Source organism: Gymnoscopelus microlampas (assembly GCF_963454915.1).
Source record: "Gymnoscopelus microlampas genome assembly, chromosome: 21".
Lineage (NCBI taxonomy): Eukaryota > Metazoa > Chordata > Actinopteri > Myctophiformes > Myctophidae > Gymnoscopelus > Gymnoscopelus microlampas.
Window position 1 is genome coordinate 14,905,630 of NC_139958.1, and position 12,306 is coordinate 14,917,935.

General features: G+C 41.0%; 1 protein-coding gene across 1 annotated transcript; it reads left to right on the plus strand.

Moving 5' to 3' along the window:
* Window positions 1-10,692: 10,692 nt before the first annotated feature.
* LOC311037822 (E3 ubiquitin-protein ligase TRIM21-like) lies at window positions 10,693-12,306 on the plus strand (the record flags this gene model as incomplete). Its single annotated transcript, XM_084047111.1, has 1 exon — window positions 10,693-12,306. One exon carries the CDS (start codon window positions 10,693-10,695, stop codon window positions 12,304-12,306), a length of 1,614 nt encoding a protein of 537 aa, XP_083903237.1.

Genomic DNA, 12,306 nt, shown 5'->3' on the forward strand with positions numbered 1-12,306 from the left:
AGACGGAGCTCCTGGATGAGGTTGTAATAAGTCCCATAACGCTGTCGGGGACGGAGGGTGTCGTGTCTTTCATTTTGTAGCAGAAAACTAAAACAAAAACGCTAGTCTAGGGTGGCAGTGTTTTTTCTTCATAACAGGTGGACAGTGTCAACATACCCTACAACGACCTTGTCTCCAGCAAAATGTCTCAAAAATATCAGATTAGGGTTGTGTGTTAGAGGCGTACAGTGTGCATACCATGGTGTTAACATATGCTTGCTCATCTTGACTCAGGATGGAGACGAGCAAGGCCTTCTCAGCGTAACAGCGCTTGATAGCGGTGTAGAGGTCCACTATGTCGGTGTCATTGTAGTAGTAGCAGATGTTGTTGTTGTTCTTCCTCCAGCCTGGGTTGGTTCCACAGTCAGGAGCTGAGATTCAGGAGAAAAGAAAACACGTGTAGATCTGCTATTCATGTCTGCTGTTGAAGAAGTTTTTATTTATTTATGGAAATGATTAGATTTTTACATTTTATTTATAAAAGTTGTGATCATTTTGTTTCAACTTTTTTTAATCTTTTTTTTTTTTTTTTTTTTTTTTTTATGTAGAAAACTCGCAACCCATAAACATTGGTCCACAACCCAAAGAGGGGTTTGGGAAACAGTGGTCTACTGTATCTATCCATCTAAGGGCACTCACCTGGGACAGGTGATGGCGGCACCGGGGGAAGGATGGGTGTTTGACCCTTGGCGATCATGCAGATCCAGTCTTGATGGGCGTCACAGTTCAGATCATTCCAGTAGGAATGAGACCCGTTGATGTTGCTCACCATCTCCACACATCCCTCACGGCCATCATGGTCGTTGGGCTCTCCATGGCCCCAGTTGGTGTGAGACAGAGGCGTGCCATCACTCCAACCATAACCTGGGATCAGTGGTGGAAAGTAACTTAGTGTGTTTACCCAAGTACTGTACTTTAGCAAAATGTTGTACTTTTAATTTCTTTAGTATGTCCATTTTTTCATCACGTTATAACTAAGTGCATTTACTCATACTCCACTACATCCCAGAGGGAAATATTGTACTTTTACTCCACTACAATAATTTGAAAACTACGTAAACAGTTACGACGGTAGTTACTTTTTAGATTTAGATGAATACCATTACATGAACCAATTAAGCCCTATTTTATTCTTCAGCCATTCAAAAGTATAGGCGATCTACAAGGCAGGTAAGGGGGGAAATTATGAGCAATGATTAACCAAACAAAGGACAAGTCCTTCATGTGATTTTGTTCATCATAGGAGTGTGCATTCCCTTCCTATGAAACTCAAGGAAGGTTATATATTTTTTGCTTTCCATAAATATAATTCTGACCAAGTATATCTAGAGCCTATTATATATACTTATTATAGTACCAACCTCCGTCAAGATTAAGTTGGAGACCAATCCACTTGCTGGCTCCCTTGCTGTGTAGAGAGATGAACTCTTCTTCCGCCTGTAAGTGGATGCTGACCAGGTCAGCCCCTCTGGACAGGCAGTCTGCCCGCGCTGCTTCCCAACTCTTCTTCTGAGAGTAATCCACATTATGGAACAACTGCCAAACAGATCAATGATATACAGTAATTAATGCTTGTATTCAGCTCAATGTATTAAAATTATTATTATTATCGGCGGTGGTGGCGTTCACACAGAGATGTCACAATACACATTGACCACATAAAGACAGGGGCAGGGCAACAGATCATTTTAACCACTGGATATTAAAATAACGTCCGATACCAATTTTATTTTAGTCAGGAGAGAGAACTCTACAAAGATAATTTATCAGCATAAATTTTATAGCGTTTTAGTTCCAATTTTGTCTGCTCATGCGTTGTGTTCTCACGTCCAATTTCACTTGTTTATCCTGTATCCCGAATGAGTTCTCTCTCCTGATTGGATAAAATTGGTATCCCGACCTGTAAATGTATTTTCTGTTTACCAAAGAGCAAGCGAGATAGGGGGAGACCCCCTGTTACTGAACAAACTCTCTATAGCAATGATTGCTATCAGAATATAGAGCTATTTAACACTTATTTAAACATATTACATATTTTTACCCTGTAACAGTATCTGAATTCAGGTAAGCCCGTCCAGCCGTCAGTGCAGCCCGGCACAGGAGGCGGAGTCGGAGGTTTGGTGGGCGGGGTGATGTCAGGCCTTGGTTTCTCGCAGAAGAATTTGAACTGCTCCGTGCATGACTTGTCATCCCAGAAGCCACCGATCACACCCGATGTCATGGCCACACAGGTGCCTTCTCCGGTATCTGAAGGAATAATAAGGGATTGATTGAATGAATGAATGCGAGACTGGTTGAAAGCAGTCAAGGACCCCTGGGACTCTTACAGGTCAGTAACTCTGAGAGTATACAAATGGGTTCCAATTGTATACTTTCAGAGTTATGAGGGTCCTTGAAATTAAAAGGTTTGAGAACCACTGCCATAGGGACTAGTGTGTGTGTGTGTGTGTGTGTGTGTGTGTGTGTGTGTGTGTGTGTGTGTGTGTGTGTGTGTGTGTGTGTGTGTGTGTGTGTGTGTGTGTGTGTGTGTGTGTGTGTGTGTGTGCGCGGGCGTGTGTGTGTGTGTGTGTGTGTGTGTGTGTGTGTGTGTGTGTGTGTGTGCAAATCTTTGTACCTGGTTGGTCTCTGTCCCAGTGGGTGAAGGAGAGAGGTGCACCATTGTCCCAAATGTAGTCTACTGCTCCATCCTGGCCACGGGCGCTAAGACCAATCCACCACATCCCTGTCTCCCCCGACAGGTCCACTGTGAAATGGGACTGCTCATAACTGCAATGAAACACAAATGAAATAGACCATATTTAATGATGGTTCATCAAATGTACATACACTTTATCTTGTACGAAGGCCCTGTGCCCCATATCTGTTACTTACTGTTCTAGTGCTACACCTTTTTATGATGCACATGCTGCTTTTTTTAATACCTCAATTATTGCTGCACCTTATGTCTAACCTCATCTACATCATCTGCTACTTGTTTTAACTGTGTTCCATATTGATAACCCTGCAAATTACTAGATGAATGATGTAGTTGTCAAACTTACATATCTCCAATGTGCAAAAGGAAGCCATCCTTCTGCTCCTTACAAAACGTTTTAGCATCGGACCAGGTCATGGCATTTGTCTCCATCCAGTAGCAGGCATATCCATACGCATCCCAACCCTGAATCCATAAAAGAGGAGTGAGTCTGTATTTTATTCCATAAACAAGAACATCCGTCATGACTCAATCTTATCAAAAGCAGTGCTCTCTGTATCAACAACAGACATTTCAATTGCATAATACAATAAGAAATAAAGACAAGTCTTCACACTAGAAAGTGCTTCATACCATAACTTAATATACCACCCCATGTGATGTTTTTGGTTTTGGTTTTTTTAGTGTGCAGACCTTTCTTTTGTCTTTCTCATAGTTATATTCTGTCCAGCACCCAATATTTGGATGTGTGTGGTTTCTGCATAATGCAATATACTGTACAATTCAAAATATTAATGACATTAATGATGATGAGGATCATGATGCGGATGTGTGTGTGTGTGTGTGTGTGTGTGTGTGTGTGTGTGTGTGTGTGTGTGTGTGTGTGTGTGTGTGTGTGTGTGTGTGTGTGTGTGTGTGTGTGTGTGTGTTTAATGCTTGTATTACCTCAGGGCATCCATAAACGGTGGGTATTACAGATGGCAGTGGGTAGTGAGCTTTGGGCATTTTGCAGATGTAAGTGTTAAGCTTTGTGCAGGACACATCGTTCCATCTACCGTTCTGAAATAGATAAATATGGTTCCATAAGTAAAGAGCAGCGGTGGAAAAAGTACTCAAATGTTTTACTTAAGTAAAAGAATCAATACTGCAAAGTAGAAGTACTCTGTTACAAGTAGCAGAGTATTTGTGTACTTTTACTTGAGTAAAAGTACAAAAATATTGGTATCAAAATGTACTTAAAGTACCAAAAAGAAGTACAACAATATTTGAAAATAGCAGATCTACAAGCTCACAACACGACACGATGCGACGCGTTGTGAACTTTTTCCACCACTGCCTGGGTTAGAATCCCAGGCGTTACATCTAAGTATATAAGTATCATATCCTCACCACATGGATCATCTAAGTATACATAAGTATCATATCCTCACCACATGGATCATCTAAGTATACATAAGTATCATATCCTCACCACATGGATCATCTAAGTCAGGGGTCTTCAACGTTTTCAGGCCAAGGACCCCCTAGCTGAGAGAGAGATGAAGCAGGGACCCCCTCTATATCGTATAAAATTGTGTTTCAGATTTTTTTTAAAATGATTTCCGTGGTCTGCTTTTTTTTCCCCTCTACACCTATGCCTCTTTGCCAAAAATAGCCGATCTACAAGCTCACAACGCCTCGCGCTGCTGAAGTTCTCCTCAGAAAAGGGATGCTAGGGTTCAAGTGGTTAAGGTAAAATAAAAAATCATAACACACAAAGATTTGGCGGACCCCCTGTAGTAACTCTGAGGAACCCCTAGGGGTCCCGGACCCCCTGTTGAAGACCCCTGATCTAAGTACACAAGTATCATATCCTCACCACATGGATCATCTCAACGCAGTCCTCAGAGAAGCCGTCATGGTTGTTGGGCTCCCCTGGTGCCCAGTAGGTCATGGTGACGCGGTGTCCGTCGTTCCAACTGAACAGACCTGAAAACTGCCTGTCATTGAGTCCAATCCACACTGGAACCGTAGCTGGAGGGAACAACGTGAAGACGACAAATGTCACAAATCTGCCTTATTTGTTTTCCTTTGATTACGTTGGTTTGTTCAATTAACTGTTGCAACCCTTTTTTTTTTAAATCTAATGTAATCTCTCATCAGAGAGATCACATCCTATAAAGGCCATAGCAGTGGCGGCCATTTTGTGGTGCCACAGATAGAAACCCCATTAACTTCTCCTATAGAGATTTCCAAAAATATTTATGTTTAATTATATTATATACTATATTTGATAAATAATTCAAATCATTTTTGACACATAATCAAATGTTTATATGCTCTTGATTCACCAGGATCCTGGATGGCTTGGTTCCAGGCTTAAAATAAATTATATAAATATTTTTGGAAATCTCTATGGGGAAAGAATAATGAGTTTTCTATCGGTGGCACCACAAAAAAAGTATTTTCTTTACCCAGGTAAAGATAGCTCTCCAGCCAGGCCTGTTCCTTCATGGAGAGGATGGACACCAGGTTGGCCCCCAAAAGACTGCATTCCTTCTGGGCGTCGTCCCATGTCTTCTGCTGTCCAGACGGCTGGTAGCAGAAGTCTCCAAACTCATACCAGTCAGGTCCCGAACACCTCAGCTCTGCAGGTTGAACCGTTTACAGTTGTTACAAATTAACTCAATAGCGTTTTTCAAAACATAATGTGACATGAACAAAAAAAACACGAATTGAAACTTTTTGCTTTAAGTTTAACTCAATTAAGTCGTTTTTCTAAACATAATGTGACATGAAACAAAATTGAAACTTTTTGCTTTAAAAAAGCAAATGTAAAAGTAAAAAGTAATATGCTTATCTTTTAAGCAATACAGTAGGTCAAGCAAAAGCATGTTTGCAGTTCAACTCACCGCCATCCGCAAACGTGTAAGACACTGAATAGCTTCCATCAAATCTGTAAAAAATAGATTTCTTCTTTATTTGAGCTTCTTTTATGTGCACTTTCTGAATCGCAACAATGTGAGAAGGTGCTTATTGCATGCTGCGTGTCCATTAAAGTTAGAACTTGGTACATACTGTGTGGAGGTGATGCCGTTCCGGGTAGAGCCGGCATAGAAGTCCTGCCCTTCTTTCTTCAGCAGAGTGCAGTCGCCTCCTACGTCATTCAGAACCACCCCTGCATGGATGGCTGCTGCACAGATGTTTGAGTCCTGTTACACAAAACAGATAGAAATATGAGAGATTGTTACTCGTTACTTGGGTTTGTTGTCTTGACCACAATGGCAATAATGTAATTGAAATCCTTTTTTCCCCCTCTTTTTTTCCCTAGTGTCCTACAGTCTCAATGTGCATATTGCTATTGCGATATATAGTATATTGTTTAGACTGATGATAGGTTCTTGGTTTACCTGGGATCCTAGTTTCTTGAGCCACTACACTGTCTCTCTGCATTCTATGTATATGAGATTACCTTGATTATTGTAAGTCGCTCTGTATAAGTGTGTCAGCTAAATGCCTACATTGTAAATTGTAATTGGGAGATGCATCTGCTGCCTTGTAGGTGACTTATGTAGCCTTATGTAAAGGAAGTGTTGTAACAATGTGACATTTAGTGGCTGAATGGTGTCCTTTAATTGTACATTTTAGTAGAGTTAATATGAACTCACCCCACGGTATACTATGGTTCCAAACACATTGTAACTGGCTTTGCCGCATCCTGCTGGACAGTGGACACTGACAGTGTACACAACATCAGCAGCATCCGACCATAGAATCATAGGATATAAAGAATACAAAATAAAATGAATGGAATATTCAATGGAATGTAACAATGTCAAAGCCACATTTTAGTTGTTTCGAATTACTTTAAATAACTTACGTCATACGATCATTGGCAAAGTTGAAGTTAGGCTTGTTAGCACATGTGATCGCATCTATTGAAAGAGAGAAAACATGTATTATTACTCATGAGAGCCGATTAAGCACAGATTCTACTGTATGTGAAAGCATAGATTTTTCAAATAAAATCTAATCCTCACTGTGTTATTTATTTGCAGTGGTATGCAGTAACTAAATACATGTACTCAAGTACTGTACTTAAGTACAATTTTGAGGTATTTTTATTTTAATGGAGTATTTCCAATTTTCAATACTTTTACTTCTATTCCGCTACATCTCAGAGGGAAATATTGTACTTTTACTCCACTACAATTATTTGAAAACTTTAGTTACTAGTTACTCGAAGTACATTTTGATCACAATACTTTTTTACTTTAGCTCAAGTAAATTTTGAATTCCAGACTTTTACTTGTAACGGAGTACTTCTACATTGCAGTATTGATACTTTTACTTAAGTAAAACATTTGAGTACTTTTTCCACCATTGTTTATTTGTAACTCTGAGAGTCATTTTTGCATTTGTTTATCACGATAAAAACCTGGCTTGCTTACAGTCAGGTGTGCATCCCAGGATGTCAAAGCGGAGGCCTGCCGATCCTTGGTACTCCAACGGAAAGATCCGGATGTACTTAGCTGACACAGGAGTACCAAGGAGCTGGGTCTCCACAGTGTTCCTGTCTGTGGAACCTGGGAAAAACTGGAAAAACAAAACAAAAAAAACATATCAATAAAAAATGATGTACCTAAATGTGGTAAATGTCTTTTCAACAACACACTTTCTCTCCATTACAACAGAGCGTGTGTGAGAGTGTTGCTTTGAAAGCTCACATCCCCATCAGCAGTATAGTCGATCCAGATGATTCCGTCCATACTGTGCTTGACGGTGAATTTGGTGATCCAGTGGTCGTTTGAAGGGCAACCCTGAACTACTATCCCAGTCACTTTCCTGGTCTGGCCCAAGTTCACCTGGATCCAGCTTGATGTCGCTGGAAGACAGGACAGCACTTATAGGATGTACAGTATGTATGTATGTACTGTACTGTATGCATGACATAGCCCTATCTGTGACCTCACACATCGCTGTAGCTCAGAACTCGGTCACATACAGTAGCGTTGAGGTCACAGATGGGGCTACCTAGCTCGGAGATAGAGATCAACTCAGCAGCTCAGCTGTTATATTTATTGTTGCATTCACATTTTCCATTCTTAATTAGCTGCATTTATGTATTGTATGAATGCCTGGTACAGTACATACGGCTTCCAGAGGGCATCCAGCAGGAATCGCCATTCAAACGGGCCTTGCTAGGACGGTTGGAACCCATGGAGGAGGAGGCAGAGAGCTGGGAGTCTGTGATGTTTCCATCCTCCACACCTAGGCCCTGCAAACACACTGGGAGAACACACACCAACACTTAATATGTTATATTTATATCACATAATAGTTCATTCAAAACTGATGGTATGAATTCAGAGTTAGATGTTTTATATATTTATAGCTTTGGGCATAATAAAAGCAGTTTGATTGATTTGATGTTAGTTTAACCCATTAAGACCTTGAGTCCGATTCTACAAATGCCTTCTAAATAGTTCTCAAGATTTTATTTTTTTCAAAAATAGCAGATGTACAAGCTCGCTGAAGAACTGAAGACTTTTACTTGTAACAGAGTATTTCTACATTGCAGTATTGATACTTTTTCCACCACTGTGGAAAACCCACCTTTCTGTTCACAGCTGTAGGTCATTTCCAGGTATTTGGAAATAGTAGGACAGGGGTCCGGATCCACATGGGCGTACACAAAGCAGAATTCACGGTTGTCACATAACTTCCTGTAATGAGGAAGCATGCCAGCCACGTCGCAACTTCCTACAAAGTAAGAACATTTGTTTGTTAAAATTATGCAGAAAAGCTGCTAATAGCATTTATAAAGGTTTACTTCTTTAGCGCATTTATGTTAAAAAAAATAATCCATGTCAGTGAGAAGGGCATTGATACACACCAACTATGTGAGGACTGACTTTCATTGGACCAATTCATCAAACCTCATACCCCAATTTGCAACACCTGGCATCTAATGGTGAAAAGCAAGGTTCTGAACTGGCCATCTGGTGTTAGTTCCAGGTGATGCCACTCTCTGTAATACAACAGAGAGCAACATCAATCGGCACAAAACCAGCCAATAGCAGATGTCTAGTTCAATGAGCTGATTTTCACTATCAGATGTAGGACTTAACACTGATTTGAGTTTCGAGTTTGTTTACTCTTTATTGCTCCAGTGATTAGAAATTGATAATTCAAAATATGCTCCTCATTGACTTAAATTGTACGGTAAAACAGCTCTCAAAGTCACTCTTATAGCACATAAACGAACGCAAATAAAGTTCATTCAGACAAAATAGAACATCATCAAACCCAGTACTGTTTTTATTTTTATTTTTTAATGTCAACTTCATGTTGATTTTGCCATTTGTGTGTGGAAGAAAACCCGGACTGGATCTGTGGATCCGGATCTTCAAATAGTAAAATCAACGGAAAGTCATTTTTTTTTATAAATAAAACAAACAGTACTGGGTTTGGTGATGTTCTATATTGTCTGAATCAGCTTTGTTTGTGTTCGTTTACATGCTAACAGAGTGACTTTGAGAGTTGTTTCACCGTACAATGTAAGTCAATGAGGAGCATATTTTGAATTAGCAATTTCTAATCACTGGAGCAATTTTTTTTAAATTTCTTGTCCACCTTTGGAGTTACATCATGGCAAGGTAAATACACAACCCAAACCTCTACCAAAGTGGTCTTGCCCTTTAAGTAAAATATCTGAGTACCTATTCCACCACTGCAATTAATGTGATTACTTTCAGCTGTGTGTACTATTCAAAAAGCCCAGGAAGCTTTGTGCATTTTCACCACCCTGCCTGAACCCCACTTTGCAAATCCACTGAAACTTTTCTTTTCAAACTTGCTTGCACCACAGTTGGAGGTAAGAAAATGTATTTTCTAAGTGGCAAGCATTTTTAACTACCCGTGTGTGTATATATGGAAAAAATATAATGTTTGGTTAACCACTTGAAGCCTAGTGTTTCTATTTTTGTCTATGGTATAGATGGAAATTCTAGAGGGCCCAGGGGACCATAGTCAAAGTACAAAGTGGTCAACTAGAGTTTAGCCAGATTTTTACTTTACTGGAGTATTTTCAGTACTTTTACTTCTACTCATCTACATCTCAGAGGCAAATGAGCTTGTAGATCTGCTATTTTTGATCTGCTATTATATATATAAATTATTATATAAAAAATATTTGTATACATTTGAAAACTTGTGAAATGGGATATCCTGCATATTGAGTACTTTCTGGTTTTGGTACTTTGAGTACATTTTGATACCAATGCTTTTGTACTTTTACTCAAGTAAATTTAGAATTCTGGACACTTACTTGTAACAGAGTATTTCTACATTGCAGTATTGATACTTTTACTTAAGTAAAACATTTGAGTACTTTTTCCACCACTGATTTACATTATATAGCAACACACATTCTTTTGGAGGGTCATTTTTTAATACAAATATTTGAAAATGTTCAGGAAACTTGGGTCAGGATTTAGTAGGCGTTTATAGAATCGGCCTCTGGTCTAAATGAGTTAAACCCATAGTTACTTGACCGGATTCCCAAGGGCTCTAGTCCAGTGGTTCTCAAACCTTTTTGTGTCAAGGACCCCCAAATTGATATGCATTTGGCCAAGGACCCCTGTCTGAAAATCAGTCAACATTTTCTAACCCTTTTTTTTCAAGGTTTTTCAAAAATGGCAGATGTACAAGCTCTGAGCTTGTCTATCTGCCATTTTGACCTCAAATTAATTGAATGAGTGACAATGGGACGTGATGCCCTAACTTCATGCAAGAGCTCATGTCATGGGACACTGAAAACTTGTGGATACTAGGCCCCCTCTCCTGTTTTTGCTCAACACTATATTGCTTAATATTTAGGGACATTGGGTTCAAGTTAAGTGGTTAAAATGTATCTACAATGAAACCATAGCTATTAAGATTAATCAATGCTTTGTTTTTCTTCTCTCTATCCAGATATGGCAACTGCCAGCCTTCTTCTCTCAGATGAGCAGTTTCGCTGTGCAATCTGTCTGGACGTGTTCTCTGAGCCGGTCACAACCTTGTGTGGACACAACTTCTGCAAGGCTTGTCTTGAACAGTACTGGGACAGCAAGGCCATTTACCGGTGTCCCCTTTGTAATATGACATTTCCCACAAGACCTGCAATCAAAGTCAATACTTTCTTGTCGGAGTTGGCTGTTGACTTTAAGAAGTGGGCTCTTGTGACTCAAATTCCTGGCCAATCTGATGGTGTGCTTTGTGACATCTGTGCTGATCACCCGAAGGTCAAGGCCGTTAGGTCTTGCCTGGTATGTTTAACATCATTCTGTGATACGCACCTGGAGCCCCACCGGAGAGTTGCAGGCCTCAAGAGTCACACTCTAACTGCAGCTGGTCTTGAAGACAAGCTGTGCAAGAAGCATCACAGGCTCTATGACTTGTACTGTGTGAAAGACCAGACTTGTGTGTGTGGTGTTTGCATGCAAACAGACCACAAAAATCACCACATTGTACCACTTGAGAAATATTGTGAACGCAAGCTTGCAGAACTGCCCAAGACGATGGCAAAAGTCCACGGTATGATAAACGCTCGATCAGAGAAGATCAGTCAGATCAAACACTCTACCGATGCCAGCAAAAGGAAAGCTGAGAGAGAGATGGCTGAGAGTACGCGTGTCTTCGATGACCTGATCCACTCCCTTGAGGACAGCAGGAGAGGGCTGGTTGCGGTGATTGAGGACAGGTGGAAATCTGCAGAGAAGCAAGCGGAGGGTTTCATCAAAGAACTGAACGTGGAAATGACTGAGCTTGACAAGACGCGCGTCGAGTTTGAGCGACTCGCACACTCTCACGATTGCCATGCCCTTGTCCTGTTCCTGTCCAGACTGCCCACTCTGCTAAACGAGGACCAGAAGAACACCGTCATTGAAGTCAATCTATCTGACACAACCTCTGTGATGAGAAAGATCTCTCACCTGCCAGCGACGCTGAATGAGGAACTGGAACGTCTGCCTGAAATCAAACTGAAGACGATGAAGGACTGCGCAGTGGCTGTGACCCTCGACCCAGACACCGCACACCGTGACCTCATCCTGTCTGCGGATGGGAAAGCGGTGATGCTTGGCGCGACCCCTCAGAATGTTGCTGACAATAAAAAGCGGTTTAAATATCATGCCGTGTTGTCAAAGGAAGGGTTCAGGTCAGGGCAGTTTTACTACGAGGTTCAGGTGAAGGGTAATACTAGTTGGGCTGTAGGAGTGGCAAGAGCGTCTGTTAACAGAACAAAACCTGTCCACGGCTGGTGGGCCTGTAGAACTGGACTCTGGGTCGTCATGCTGGAGGCCGGGCAATATCGAGCATTGGGTTCAGTAGCTGCTGCGTACGATCTGGACGTGAAAGGGAAACCCGAGAGAGTAGGGATCTTTGTCGACTGTGACAAGAGACGGGTCTCTTTCTATGATGTGGATATTGTAGCTCATATCTACACGTTCTCTGACCAGTCTTTTAACGGGAGCCTGCATCCTTTCATCTGCACCCAGTCTGACCTCAACAAGCCTCTGGTAATCACTCCTGTAAATCACCCAGAGTGA